The sequence below is a fragment of the Aedes albopictus genome, chromosome 2 (assembly GCF_035046485.1).
Source record: "Aedes albopictus strain Foshan chromosome 2, AalbF5, whole genome shotgun sequence".
In the NCBI taxonomy this organism is placed as follows: Eukaryota; Metazoa; Arthropoda; class Insecta; order Diptera; family Culicidae; genus Aedes; species Aedes albopictus.
In genome coordinates this window covers 391,112,216-391,128,006 of record NC_085137.1, presented here as the reverse complement: position 1 = coordinate 391,128,006, position 15,791 = coordinate 391,112,216, and the positions used below count along the sequence as shown (strand labels likewise).

At 41.7% G+C, this 15,791-nt stretch overlaps 1 protein-coding gene across 1 annotated transcript; it reads left to right on the top strand.

Annotated features, from left to right (window-relative positions):
* The first annotated feature begins 222 nt into the window (after positions 1 to 222).
* Positions 223 to 9,087, top strand: LOC109404909 (probable cytochrome P450 305a1). The gene is made up of 3 exons (XM_029879083.2): positions 223 to 716; positions 7,600 to 7,849; positions 7,905 to 9,087. Exons 1-3 carry the CDS (start codon positions 626 to 628, stop codon positions 9,061 to 9,063), a joined length of 1,500 nt encoding a protein of 499 aa, XP_029734943.2. The 5' UTR covers positions 223 to 625; the 3' UTR covers positions 9,064 to 9,087.
* Positions 9,088 to 15,791: the final 6,704 nt, after the last annotated feature.

The window sequence follows — 15,791 nt, the reverse complement described above, 5'->3', positions numbered from 1 at the left end:
AACTAAAAGTTATGGACGACTGTTTCACGGAACCGAAACACCATCTTGCTATAGAAATGGATCAAACGTTGCTGTTAACAGTTGTTAACACGTGCGTAGCGCGCCACCTACACGCCGTTATACCATAATTGCCATAATTGAACGGGTATCGAAAGCTAAATGATAAATAATTGCTATCTTTGCACATGAACTGCGCAGGATTCGCGATTAAATTCACGTTGAAAACTGTTTTCAATATGATTGGAAGTCCTTTTATCTCCTCTAAGTCTATAATTAATGTAACTCGATTTAACAAGGAATAAACTTGCAAAAGTGGCTGTTGTGTTCTGAATCTGTTCAGTTTTAGTTTGGCCGTAGCGTAGAACATACCGTGGGCAGTTAGACCATCGATGCAATCTTTCCATCGTTGTTAGTTTGAAATTGATTGTAACGTGTGTAGTTTGTTCGTGTTAACGTTCGTTGTGCATGAACGGTCGCATTTGCTAGTTTCGTCGGGTTGCCGCAAAAAGTGTTGAAGAGATACGAACTGTTTTAACATACAAAACCGAAAGAGCTGGTTTGATCGCTGCAAGTTTAACAATGTTATGAGCAGCTGTGAATAGTGACAGAAATATTAAACATTACGATGATAATACTAGTGATAACCAGTGTTTTGACCACCGCACTCGTCAGTTGGCTATGGCGAGAGATTAGGAGACCTCCAAATTTTCCACCTGGTACGAATGTCGTCAGTTTTTATCGATCCTCGTAATGTAAATTAAACTACTAGTGGCTGTAAATTTCTGAAACAGTATTAGCTCATTCATTTATTTAGTTCAACATCAAATTCATGATAATACTGAATCAACAATTTGCCGCCATAATACTTGATTTGTAGCTGCAGCTCTCCAACGTCGGTCACGCCTAACGCTCGCCAGTTCACGCTGCACCTGGTCCTCCCATCGTGCCCTCTGCGCACCACGCCTTCTAACCGGATCGTTAGCAAACACCAACTTTGCAGGGTTGTTGTCCGGCATTCTTGCAACATGTCCTGCCCACCGTATCCGTCCAGCTTTAGCCCCTTTCAGGATGTTGGGTTCACCGTAGAGTGCAGCGAGCTCGTGGTTCATCCTTCGCCGCCACACCCCATTCTCCTGCACGCCGCCGAAGATTGTTCTTAGCACGCGTCGCTCAAAAACTCCGAGTGCTTGCAGGTCCTCATCGTCCATGTCTCGTGTCCGTAGAGGACCACCGGTCTTATTAGCGTCATGTACATGGTACATTTGTTGCGGGGGGTGAATCTTTTTGACCGCATTTTCATCTGGAGCCCGTTGTAGGCACGACTTCCACTGCTGATGCGCATCCGTATTTCACGGCTCACGTTATTATTGTCAGCCGTTAGCAAGGAACCGAGGTAGATGAATTCTGCTACCACCTCGAAAGTATCCCCGTCTATCGTAACATCGCTGCCAATGCTTGTCCTGTCGCGTCTGGTCCCACCTACCAGCATGTACCTTGTCTTAGTCGCATTCACCACCAGTCCAACCTTTGCTGCTTCACGTTTCAGGCGGGTGTACAGTTCTGCCACCGTTCCAAATGTTTTAGCAATAATATCCATGTCATCCGCAAAACAGACAAATTGGCTGGATTTCATGAAGATCGTACCCCGACTGTTCAGCCCGGCTCGTCGCATAACACCTTCCAGGGCGATGTTGAAGAGTAGGCATGAGAGTCCATCACCTTGTCGCAGTCCCCGACGAGATTTGAATGAACTGGATAGTTCACCCGAAATTCTTACGCTGTTCTGCACACCGTCCATCGTTGCTCTCATAAATCTGGCAAGCATCCCGGGAAAGCTGTTCTCGTTAATGATTTTCCATAGCTCTGTGCGGTCGATACTGTCGTATGCCGCCTTAAAGTCGATGAACAGGTGGTGCGTTGGGACCTGGTATTCACGGCATTTCTGGAGGATTTGCCGTACGGTGTAGATCTGGTCCGTTGTCGACCGGCCGTCGATGAAGCCGGCTTGATAATTTCCCACGAACTCATTCGTTTTAGGTGACAGACGACGGAAGATGATCTAGGATAGCACTTTGTAGGCAGCATTCAAAATAGTGATCGCCCTGAAGTTCACACATTCCAAATGGTCGCCTTTCTTGTGAATGGGGCAGATTACCCCTTCCTTCCACTCCTCCGGTAGCTGTTCGGTTTCCCAGATCCTAACTATCAGCCGATGCAGACAGGTGGCCAGTATTTCTGGGCCCATCTTGATGAGCTCAGCTGCGATACCATCCTTGTCAGCTGCTTTGTTAGTTTTGAGCTTGTGAATGGCACCCTTAACTTCCCTCAGCGTGGGAGTTGGTTCATTTCCGTCCTCCGCTGCACTGGTGTCGTCGTTTCCTCCGTTGCCGTGGGCTCCCGTGCCTACGTTCTCCACGCCTTCACACTCCGCTTCTTCCAGGCGGCGCTTTTTCTCCCGAAAGAGGCGGATCTGCTGTTTCCGCTTCTGTTTGTAACGTTCCACGTTCTGTCGGGTCCCTTGCTGCAGCATTACCGCCCTCGCTGCGTTCTTCTCCGCCAAAACCGTTCTGCACTCTTCGTTGAATCATTCGTTCTGTCGATTCCGTTCCACGTATCCGATAGTGCTCTCGGCTACGTCGTTGATGGCTGCTTTCACTGTACTCCAGCAGTCCTCTAGAGGGGCCTCATTGAGCTCATCCTCGTCTGGCAACGCGCCCTCGAGATTCTGCGCGTATGCTGAGGCGACATCCGGTTGCTTCAGTCGCTCTAGGTTGTACCGTGGCGGTTGCCGGTACCGTACATTGTTGATGAAGGAGATCACCAGATAGTGGTCGGAGTCGATGTTGGCGACACGATAGGTCCTGGGTCAGAGAAGTGCCGTCCGCCAATCAGAACGTGGTCGATTTGAGATTCCGTCTGCTGTGGTGATCTTCAGGTGTAACGATAAGGGAGGCTGGGTTGGAAAAAGGTGCTACGTATGGCCATATTTTTGGGGGCGGCGAAATCAATGAGTCGTAGGCCGTTTTCGTTCGTCTGCTGGTGGGCGCTGAACTTATCAATCGTCGGTCTGAATTCCTCCTCCTGGCCTACCTGAGCGTGTAAATCTCCTATGATGATCTTGACGTCATGGCTTGGGCAGCGATCGTACTCGCGTTCAAGCTGCGCGTAAAATGCGTCCTTGTCATCATCAGTACTTCCGGAGTGTGGGCTGTGCACGTTTATTATGCTGAAGTTGAAGGATCGGCCCTTGATCCTTAACCTGCACATTCTTTCGTCGATCGGCCATCAACCGATCACGCGCCTCTGCATATCATCCATCACGATGAAAGCTGTTCCCAGCTTGCATGTGTTGCCGCAGCTCTGGTAGATGGTATGATTACCTCTAAACGTTCGCACCATGGATCCTGTCCTTCAGTAAAACTGCGATATGTAATCTAACATGTGTTTGTAGTCAAACATGTCTAAACCTTCTGAAAATTTAGCAAACAATGTTCTACATAGTTAAAAAATGTTACATCATATAACCTGTAGCAAAAGGACCCCGTCATATTGCACACATCCAGTCGATGAAAACTTTTCGTCAAACGGAAAATTCTCCACTGGACCACTGGGTGTTTCGTGTCTCATGTTAGTGCTCGTTCAGTCTGTGAAACCTTTGGTTGAAGACGGTGTAGTGTCTTTAAAAAAATGATAACTTCGGGTGTAAATTTCAGAAATTTTTGCTGTGTAAGTCATCCAAACTATTATTAAACTTAATATACAGATGAACTAGGCTCATCGTTACCCAAGAAACAGAACTAGCTGAATAACAGTTTCTTAAGCTAAAATTTACTTAAGAGTGGTTTGTTCCACTCTTGACGCCATGATTCTTCGGCTTAGCGGGTAGTCTATGCACATGATCATAAATGACATGATTCTGGAGCATTTCGAATTGACTTTTCAATAACTGAACATTTGATGCGACGGTCAAAGACGCTATTTTGAACTTGTATATTTGTTTTCAACGAATAATAAATATTTAACAGATTGAATGTGGGCCGAATATTGAGGACATTTTTTTACTATGTACCCAAATCTTGGCCCATCAGTAAAGTGACGTCAACAACACCGATAAAGTTACGTCAACAAAATTGCCTGCGTAAGAACCAGAAAGAACGAACAGGAAGAAAGATTTTGTGTGCGGTGACTGTAAAAATATAACAAAATAATAGGGTTGCGTTGTTTTCGTTACTAAATTAAGAAAGAACTTTAGTTTAAGTGATTTATTTATAGTTTTTTTTTAATTAGGCTCCGAAAATGTAATTCAAAAGTAAGATTGGTGAACAAACAGAGATAATACTTCAGCAGAAATATTGAAAAAATGAGATAATAAGTGGTTCTAGTGCATGGAAAGCAATAGGCCAACGTTGAATCCACTAATAGACCAATTTTTGTACCATACACCAACGTTGCATACCATCGCATCGAATCTTTTCAACTAAATTAAGTAAATTATTGAATATTTGCGTTAGTTTACTTCCAATTGGTGAAACATGCATTGCCCAGAATGTGTAATAGGGTCAACATATTATTTCTAGTCCTATTAATTCATGAGTTATGGTCAAAATTGTCAAGGCGGCTTGCATATTAGGCCAAGGAATGGTACATATACCCTATAATGGCAGCTTACATGATATTTCATGACATTTACATGATATATCATGTAAACTTCTGTAATATCCCACGCTCCAATAATGTGCATCATATGTCACATAATTTTACACTATTTCTTCGATCTGTGTAGTTCGTATTGGCTGAAGGGAGTTTGAGGGGTAAGAAGGGCTTTGTAAACAGTCTGAAGCATGCAGAAAGTATGTGGAAAGTGAGTGGGGGGAGGGTGTTCTTGTAGTATGGTTCGATAAAGATCTAATTCTTAAAAATCTTCTAGGGTAATCAAAAACTTCCGCGAGTAAAAGCCTGAAGATCTAAAAGCATGGATGTTGTAGATCCTTCAAGAACTTTTGTGAGAAAAGGCCTGAAAATTTGTAAGCGTAATCAATGAAGTGTTGTTACATTACTGATTCAGTCTACCATTCAACTTGTGCATGGAGCATATGTAGTTCTGAAGAGAAGTAATCTTCAAAGATTTTCTAGGCCATCCAAAAACTTCTGCGAGTGAAGACCTTAAGACCTGTAAGCGTAATCAGTGGCTTATTGTTCTATTACGGATGCGCTGTAACATCTAATAGGTCCATGGAGCATGGGTGAATGGAGAAATTGTTTCCAAAGATGTTCTAGGTCTTCCATGAACTTCGACTAGTAAAGGTCCAAAGATTTATAAGAGTAAGCAATGAGTTATTGTTACATTATAGATGCGGTGTAACAGCCTATGTCCATGAAGCAAGTTGCTGTAGAGAACTACTTTTCAAAGTCTTTCTTGGTAATCCAAGAACTTCAGCGTGTGCTTAAGATCTACAAGCATAATCAATGGAATGTTGCTACATTACTGATACGGTGCAACATCCTACAGCTCCATTCAGTATTGTTCTGCAAAGAACAAGATGATCTAGGTTATCCAAGAGATTTCAAGTTATGGCATGAAAGACTACAAGCGTATTCAATCGATTACATTACTGATATACGATGTATCATCCTACAGGTCTTTTGAGCATCATTCTGTTAAAAACTATTTTTCAATGGAGTCCTAGTTCATCCAAGAATTCAAGATAGTGAATGCCTTAGGGGCTGTTCATTAATTACGTAAGGGTTTATAGCGGGAGGGAGGGGGCTTTAGAGAAATCTTTCGCGCCATACAAACATTTTTGGGTTCTTATACAAAGTATATTACAAGGGGGGAAGGGGTGTCGGAAAATCACAAAAAATTCCTTACGTAATTAATGGACAGCTTCTTAGATCTGAAAGCATAATTAATTTATTGTTGTTGCATTACTGATACGGTGCAACATTCTAATGGCCCATGAAGCATGATTCTGCCGAGGAACTAGGTTATCCAAGACCATCCGTTTGTAAAGGCTGAAGGTCTACAAGCGTAATCAATGGATTTTTATTATATTAGTGACGCGAAGTAACATCCTACAGGTCCACGAAAGAATCTTTTGTAGAGCAGTGATTTCCATAGATGTCCTGGTACTCTGGCGAATATAGGCATTGAAATCTACAAGGGTATTCAATGCGTTGTTATTACATTACTGATGCAATGTAACATCCTTTAGGTCCAAACAAGAGAGTTCTGTTTAATGATTTCCAAGGATCTTCTAGGTTATTCCAGAACTCTCGCGAATACAGGTAGATCTACAAGCGTGATCAATGAATTGTTATTAAATTACAGATGCGATGCAACATCCTACATGTCCATGGAAGATAGTCTACTATTGTACTGATTTCCAAAGATATTATATGTACTCCAAAAACCCTCGCGAATATAGGCTTATCAATTTGGTAAGCTGCCCAAGAAAGCAGTGGAAGTCCATGACTTTCCTCTTAGCACTGGTAGTCACGGTATTTCTCGAAGAAGTACGATGAATATCAATTTATTGTCGACCGGCCGTAGATGGAGCCGGTTTGATAACTTCCAACGATCAATTGATTCACGAAACAAAAGGATCTAGAAAAAAAAACTATGTAGGCGCAACTAAATACTAACAACGCTAAAAAATTATCACTTTTTATATGTTGTCTTTATATTGGATAAGGCAAATAACCCCTTTCTTTCATTTCTTCGGTAACTGATTATAACTAGTAACCGGTGCAAACAGGTGGTCAATTGATCTGGGCTCACCTTACCAAATTCTGTAATATCACCCTAGCCCAACCCACTGACAGGCATTGTTGTCAACATCTCTTTTGTTAAAATGACCCCAGGAGCGGACCTGGTGTGATGGTTAGAACACTTGACCATATACCACGCCGAGGACCTGAAATCGACTCCCGACAAACTCACAAACTGTGGGTTCTTCCTTCGGAAGGGAAGTAAAGCGTGGGTCCCGAGATGAACTAGCCTAGGGATAAAAATCTCGTTAATACAGATAAAAAAACGGCCCCAAAATGTGCTGATCGAACAAAATTGGGCCCTTAATGTCTCTACTGTCACTCCATGCTATAGGTATAGGCGTGTCAATGGCGTGTCCTAGCCATCTAATTTGTTGTTTCTGAGCTGGTGGATGATATTTTTAACTTTCCCGTATCAACTTTCTCCACGTCTTTCAGGTGCTCAACAAGGTGCTCCTTCCACTTTTTTGTCATCTAACGTTCGTCCATTAAGAGACTTCCGCCGATCCGAATTGTTTTAAGATTTTAGCAGAATTTTCTGGAGATGCAGCTCTATTTCCTCGCATTATTCCACTTTTTCCAGACGCATTTTTTGTCCAGAAATATGTAGGTGGACCTGTTGCTTCCGCTTTTGCTTGTATCATCTTATATTTTACCGGGTTCCATGCTACAGCTACCGTTCAAGCTGTACGTAAGATGCTTCTCTATCATCAGTATCGGGGATATGCGGGTTATGTTTTTCTTACTGGACGCCCATTAGAATGTATTTTATCTGAGCAACTTATCCCACAATATTTAAAAATCAAAACTGTTTCTTTATTTGTCAATCAGGTCCCCAATGGCTCCCTATCGTCGGTAATACGCCTCTGATCCGCAAATTGACTCGTGACTGCGGTGGTCAACATTTAGCCTTCAAAGCCATATCCAAGCAGTACAAAAGCCCTGTTATAGGACTCAAACTAGGCCAGGAATACGTTGTTGTGGCTCTACAGTATCCGGCCGTTGTGGAAGCTCTTACCAAGGAGGATTTCGACGGCCGACCTGATAATTTCTTTATTCGACTGAGAACCATGGGTACTAGGTGAGGATCAGTTAATAAAACTTGATACGATCATTATAATGAACGCCTTTTTCAGGTTAGGAATGACCTTTACGGATGGACCATTTTGGACAGAACATAGGAATTTCGTCGTACGCCATCTGCGACAAGCGGGCTATGGAAGGCAACCAATGCAGCTGCACATACAAAACGAGCTGAAAGAGTTAATTGGGATCATCAGAGATTTGGAAGGTGAACCTGTTTGGCCCGGCAGTATCCTTCCGATCGGTGTTATCAATGTGCTGTGGACTTTTACAACTGGTTCGAGAATTCCACGGAATGATCAAAGACTTCCAAGATTACTGAAACTCATGCGAGATAGATCCAAGGCATTCGACATGTCCGGAGGTGTACTGAGTCAACTGCCATGGCTGCGTCATATTGCTCCAGAGTGGACTGGGTACAACCTAATCAAGCGATTCAATCAAGAAATTCTCGAGTTTTTCAGGCCAGCCATCGAGACACATCATCAGGAATATACTGAAGAGAAATGTTCGGATGATTTGATCTACGCCTTTATCAAGGAAATGAAAGGTAGACAAGATGATCCAAGCTCTACGTTCACTGATCTGCAGTTAACGATGATCATACTTGATATATTCATTGCTGGTTCGCAGACAACCAGTACTACCATCGACATTGCCCTTATGGTATTAGCTATGAACAATGAAATCCAGAAAAAGATCCACACAGAAATCGATGAAAATTTGCATCAAGACGAAATACCCATGAATTACGATCGTACAAGTTTGCCCTACACTGAGGCTTTCTTACTCGAAGTAATGAGATTGCACCAAATTGCACCGATCGGTGGTCCCAGGAGAGCGCTCTCCGAATGTACACTTGCAGGCTACCGAGTTCCAAAAAATGCCACCATCCTGATGGGACTTGACACAGTTCAAATGGATCCGGAACATTGGGGCGACCCTGAAAACTTCAGACCCGAACGTTTCCTCAGTTCCGATGGGAAAATCATCAACACTGATCGATTGATTCCGTTTGGTCTGGGGAGAAGAAGATGCCTTGGGGATTCATTGGCACGATCGTGTATGTTTACGTTTCTGGTTGGAATTTTACAGAGTTTTAGGCTTCGATTACCGGTAAATGGCTCAGAAGTGCCAAGCCTGAAACTACTGCCAGGAATTACGCTTTCACCAAAACCGTACAAGATCGTGTTCGAGCCGAGAATTAAATAAAATTATTCTAAGCTAGACTTACCGTGTTTGATGACCTATTTGAAACTCATACTTATCTAACCGATCATGCTAAGGCCGGGGTGGCCTCTGCTGTACATAGAAGCCGCCTCCATTCCACTCGGTCCATGGCTGTTTGTCTCCAGTTCCGCACTCTGCGTAGGGCCCGCAGATCGTCCTCCACTTGGTCGACCCACCTAGCTCGCTGCGCTCCACGTCTTCTTGTACCGGTCGGATGACTCTCGAGAACCATTTTAGTCGGGTTGCTATCCGACATCCTGATGACGTGACCCGCCCACCGTAGCCTTCCGATTTTCACGGTATGGACGATGGTTGGTTCTCTCAGCAGCTGATGCAGCTCGTGGTTTATTCGCCTTCTCCAAGTCCCGTCTTCCATCTGCACTCCGCCGTAGATGGTACGCAACACCTTCCGTTCGAAAACTCCAAGGGCGCGTTGGTCCTCTGCACGTAAGGTCCATGTTTCGTGCCCATAGGGCCTGTCCATTTATTACGTAAGGCAATTTTTCCGATTTTTCGACAAAACCGATGTTGGAACTGGAATACACTTTAAAGTTCAATCTGCATTTTACCCAAATCAGGGTTAAATTTAATACACTAAAAATTAGTAGTTTTCCACCAAATCCAGATAAAACAACATTTTTTTCAACTTTGATCGAATTTTCTTACTAATTCCATCATTCTTAGAGATCATATGTACATTTTGCACAATTTAAGGTTTTTACCTAAAGTTGCCACATGACTCGTACTTTTGCCCCACAATTCGAACTTTTGCCCCACTATGTGTAATATATGATTTCCAAATCTTTTTTGCAAAAAGTTATACATGCTAAAGCATCTTCAAAATATACCTGATTACGCCCCAAAATAAAATATCGAATTCGATTTCATTACAATTCCATTTCATGCGCTGGAAGGACCATGGCATGTTACAATTTTTTGATCAAAATCCAACATTTTGTCATAACTTATCGAAATATTGATCAATTTCCATAATTTTTGGAGTGAAAGACTCTTTTTCTAAAAGGCTTCGAACAACCTTGACACCCGAAAGAAATAATTTGAATTGAGCTCAAAAACTTCAAAAGAAACTCTTGCCCCACTCGAACTTTTGCCCCACCTTACTCTAATATATCTGTTGAAAGGAATTGTGTATAAAGCTCAAAATTTGACTGGCGTAAAACCATTGTAGTAATCAGTCAAAATTTCAGCTTCGTGCATTTCGAATAATCGTGTCTGGTTTGTACGTATAATACAAGACTTTTGTGTTTTCGGTAAAACATTCTTTCGGTAATACCTCAGGGAATATTCCTGGTAATTTATTTGGAAATTGTTTTGCAATTTATTTCAATTAAGTCTTCTTTTGCAAATCTCCCAGCAATTGCTTTGGATTTGGCAAATATCTTCAGTAATATCTTTGGATCTCCTTCGGCAATTTCTTTATGAACTTTTTTTGGTAAAACGTTTGGAATTTGATACTGAAAACCTTTCACGCATCCTTTGAAAATTTTCATCAAAAATTACTTTGAAAATTTCTTTGGCAATTCCATTTGGATTTTTTACTTCATTTGCCTTTGAAATATTTTCTCGGAAGTTGCTTCCAACAATTCTATTTATATTTGCTTTTTAAATTCTCCAATTACTCTTCAGGCAATTCTTTTATTTTGTAATTCATTCCACAATGACTTTGGGAGCTTCCTCACATTTTTTTGGAAATGTCTTCGGCAACTCGTTCTACTTTTTTTTTGATTTTCGTCATTTTTTTACTTTTATTATCTATACTATTCGGTATTCCTCCGTCAATTCCTTCGATATCTCCTTCGGAAATTCGTTTATAAATCGCTTCTATAATTTTAATGAAAATTCTTTAGACAATTTCTTCTAGGTTTCTCCAGTAATTATGTAAGGGATTCCTGCAGCAATTCCGATTGGAATAACCTTCGGCAATTCCGGCAAGTAACGCGCTGAAAATTTATTTGTGAATTTCATCAGCAATTCCTTTGGAAACTTTGAAAACTTCGTTTATTAATTTGGGAACTTCTTCGGTAATTCCTTTGGAAATTCATTCGGCAATTTTCTCAAAGATTTCCTTCGTGAATTTGTTTGGAAAAAAAACTTTAACGGTTCTTAAAAAATTCTGTCATGGTGATACAACGGCAATTACTTTTGGGATTGTTTATACTCTAGAGGAATTCCTGGATAAGTCTTTAGAAAAATGCCTGGAAGAATCAACGACATTTCTGGAAGTATCCTAGGAAAACTGCCTAGAAGAATTCCAGCAAGAATGGCAGGAGAAATCCCTAGAGGAATTTCTGCAGGTATCATAGTAAAAACTTGGAGACATAGGAGGCATTGCTGAAAAAATGATAAATATTTGGAGATATCCCTGGAACGAAATCCTTTAGGATTTCCAGGAGGATACACCGAAGGCAAGGCTCATAGGAAGATTGCATTGAATAATCCCAGCAAGTTTTTCAATAAATCCCTGGAGAAATTCTTAGAAGAATCCCTAGAAGAATTCCGGGAGGTATTACAGTAAGAATTTCTGGAGGAGTTCTAGGAGGAATTGCTGAAAGAATTACAGCAGGAATAGCTTGAGAAATCCAGCTGAAATTCTTGCAGGAAGACCAAGAGGAGTTCCTGGAGGAATCCCATGAGAAATTTATGAAAGAATCCTTGGATAAAATATCTTGGATAAATATTCCTGGTGGAATCACCGGAGAGCTTTTGAAAAAATCACAGAAAAAATATCAGGAGGTATTATTAGAAGGATTCTGGGATGTATCATTGTAGAAATCTCAGCAGAAATCCTAGGAGGAATTGCTGGAGGACACTATACAGGAATTTCTAGAGAATCCCTATCAGGAATACCTGGGGGAATCCGAAGATAAAATCCTTGGAATACCTAGAGAAGTTCCTGCAAGAACCGGTAGAGCTATTCTGGAAGAATCTATTGCGAAGGCCCTGAAGGAATCGCATGAGGAATTTCTGAAGGAATCTCAGGAAGATTTCCCGGAAGACTTCCAGCCACAATGCTAGGATAAATTGCGCAGAATTTCTGGGCATATCATAGTAAGAATTTCTGGAGAAATTGCTGGAAGAACCGCAGGAGAAGGTGTTGGAGGTGTTCTTGGAGGAAGGCCAAAAGGAGTTTCTGCAGGAATTCCATGAAAAATTTCTGGAGGAATCTTTGAATAAAATTTCTGAAGGAATTCCTGGATGAGTCCTTGGAGAAATCCGTGGTAGAATAATCAAAGGAATTCCTGCAAGAATTCCTGGAAGTTTGCCTGGAAAGATCCCAGAAAAAGCTAGGAGAAAACTCTAGAAGAATCCGTAGCATAATTTCTGAAGTACCACAGTTTGAATTTCTGGAGGAAGAATAACTGGAATAACCGCAGGAATTGCTTGAGTAATCCCAGCTGAAATATCTGGAGGAATTCCTAGAACTCCAGGAGGTATCATAGAAATAATTTCTACAGATATCCTAGAATCAGAAATGCCCGGGTATCCTAAAAGAAGTTCCTCTAAGTTCCTGGAGGAATACCTACAGTTCTCCTGGAACGAATTGGTAGAAGTATACTGGAGGAATCCCTGAAGAAATTGCATGAGGAATTTCTGGATTCTATGGGAATCTCAGAAAGATTTCCCGAAAGTACTGCAGCATACTTACTTGCCAGGAGAAATCCCTAGAAGTATTTCTGAAGGAGTCCTAATGAGAATTGCTTGAAGAATCCCAGCTGGAGTTCATGGAGGAAGCTCAATAGAAGTTTTTGGAGAAATCCCTTGTGGAATTTCTGGAAGAACCTCTGGAGGAAGAAATCTCTGAAAGAATCATCGAAGGGATTTTTAGAAAAAATCCCAGGCAGATTTTCCGGAAGAATTTCCGGAACAACTTCCCTAGTAGAACCTGAAGGTACCACAGTTAGAATTTTTGGAGGAATTCTAAGAGAAATTGCAGGAAGAATCACAGCAGGAGTTGCTTGAGGAATCCTAGCCACAATTCCCAAAGGAAGACCACACAAGCTCCTGGAGGAATTCCATAAGAAATTTCTGGAAGAATCTCTGAATAAAATCTCTGAAGGAATTCCTGGAAGAATCACCGGAGGAACTTCTGAAAGAATCCCAGGAAGATTGTCTTGAATAATACCAACAGCAATTCCTGAAGGAATCCCAATAGACATTTCAAAGGAATCCCTAGAAGAATTCCGAGAAGTATCAAATTAAGAATTTCCAAAGAAATCCTAGGAGAAATTGCTGGACCAATCTTTGCAAAAATGTCTAGTGTGTACAACCCCATCTGGACTTCCTGGAGAATTCTAAGGGAAGTTTGTTGAAGAAATATCGGAAGGAATCCATAAAGGAAGCCTACAGAAATCACTGTATGAATAGATAGAGGTATTTCTGGAGGAATCCATGTTGATTGTTCAGGTAAATAAGTATTTCCAGGTGTGATTAAGTTTTGCTCAAATGTATCATTAAAAATGATTAGAATTATTGTGGTAAGTTTTAAATGTCAAGGAAAAATTCTAGGGGGTGCCAAATTTGTTCTAGGGGGTGCCAGGCACCCCTGGAACCCCCCCTAGGAGGAGAACGTGTCTCTGGAGCCGACCTACTGATACCCCCTAGCTACGCCAATGCTGCGATGTCATACTGGGTTCCATGATTTCGTTTCCGCCCCTGCGTAAAGTGTGGGGGAACCATCGCCACTTTCGCTTCCGATTTTTTTGTCGCTATTGGCTTTTGATGACATCGACTATGGAGCTCCACATTGGAGATCCAATTGTGAAGACCTGTAGCCGTTGAGTGTTCTTCACTGATACACACCAGGTTTCACTGGCGTATAGCAACACAGATTTCACGTTCGAGATGATAATTCGGATTTTGGTGCGTCGACTAATCTGGTTGTTTCTCCATACGTTTCTTAAACTCCCAAAGCAGCCCTCTCCTTCTTGATCCGTGCACCTATGTCGATCTTGGTGCCACCATCGGCCGCCATTTGGCTACCAAGATATTGGGAGCTTTCAACATTCTCCACTGATTGTCCAGCTACCGTAAAGCTGGAAGGGTTTACCGTGTTTACATCCAACGATTTGGTTATGTTGACATTAATGGTAAGACCTGCCGCTGAGGAGCCATTGGCAAGATCATTGAACTTTTTCTTAGAGATCTTCATGTTTCTCATCGAAAACTTTTCTTAGAGTTCAGAACTTCAGTGTGCAGAAGTACGGTGTGTGGCGGAGAAGAATAAACCACGAGCTCGCTGTACTTTACAAAGAACCCAGCATCCGGGAGCTGGCTAAAGTTGGAAGGATACGATGGACAGGGCGTGTTGTGAGAACGCCGGACAACAACCCAGCAAAAGTGGTTTTTACAAGAGATCCGAACGACTGGAAGGCAGCGCGCAAGGTGGGTGGACCAGGTTCAGAGCGATCAGGACTGCAGCCACGAACCGAGTGTTTTGGTGAAGAATTTTTGAATCAGTTTCATTATAATTGTTATTAACGCTAAATTATTGAATTAGATACAATCATTACGGTTGGTAATGTTGTGTAACTCAAAACAACAAAAAAAGATATTATTACGGCTGTAATATATTGCAGGGCAGTGTGTACCATTCTGCATATCCCGAAGCTATGTCAAAGTCTCTGATTATATTCTAATTAATTTTATAAAGCCAAAACAGAAATTCTAATTGCTGTAGATGCAAGATTTTAAATATCATTAAAAAAATAAAAATAAAAAATAAACTTTTTAGAAGATTAACTGAACATGTTAGAATACAGATAGACTAATCGTAGCTTTGTATAAAGCATTGTCCAGTTAGAATCCGGACGCAGATAATCACTTATATCTCAGAGGTGGAATAACAAACAGAAAAGGTGAAGCCCTCAAAACAAAGATAATTTACTGTAGTTTCATGGAAAAATATCATTAAAATTATTTAATTTAATTTTCATGAGCATGAGCATGAGCATGAGCATAGATGACCGCACAATTCGTAGTTGCTACTCCGTGATTGACCAGAGCAATCGAAATTGCACAAGGAACCAATGAATAGGGCTTGGGACTAGCTTACTATTCTCAATGTACACAGGTCGAAAGCTCTCAACTTTAATAAGGTCAATAACGGCGCCGGCCACGTCCTTACGGTCATCGAGGATGGAAGGGAATGTTAGTAAGACAAACGTTGTTATAAAGACCGCGAATCGCTGCATCCCCACGTTTGTCTCAGGAAGGATTTTTTTGTTAGTAGGGTAAGGTACATTGTCAGTCCGGTAGTCACCTATGGTTGGTGATATGATTTGACAATGGATCAATATACACAAACCGCCGTTAACAACCGACCACTTTTCGACGCAAGAACTAGCCAAAAAGAAAATTCTATCGCGCGTCTCCACTCCACTAGGGAGCAGAAACCTTTAGTCTATTCCACACAGAAATACACTGAACGCGACTCACTTGTCGGCGCCCGGATTTTTTCTCGACCGGCGAACCCGAAGTAACATTTTTCACTCTTTTGTGTAAATGCAAAAAATGAAAGAAAATATTTATTATCAACTAAAAGTGTATTAGAAACTAGCGCCGAAGGGAAGCGAAAAATTCGGAACCGACTCGAACCACGGCGCGCGCACACTCGTCCCGTCTTCAGAGCCCCGCAGAGGGAAGAGGAAAAAAAAAATCGCAAAAATCTAGCAAAGCGAGCGCGCGAAACT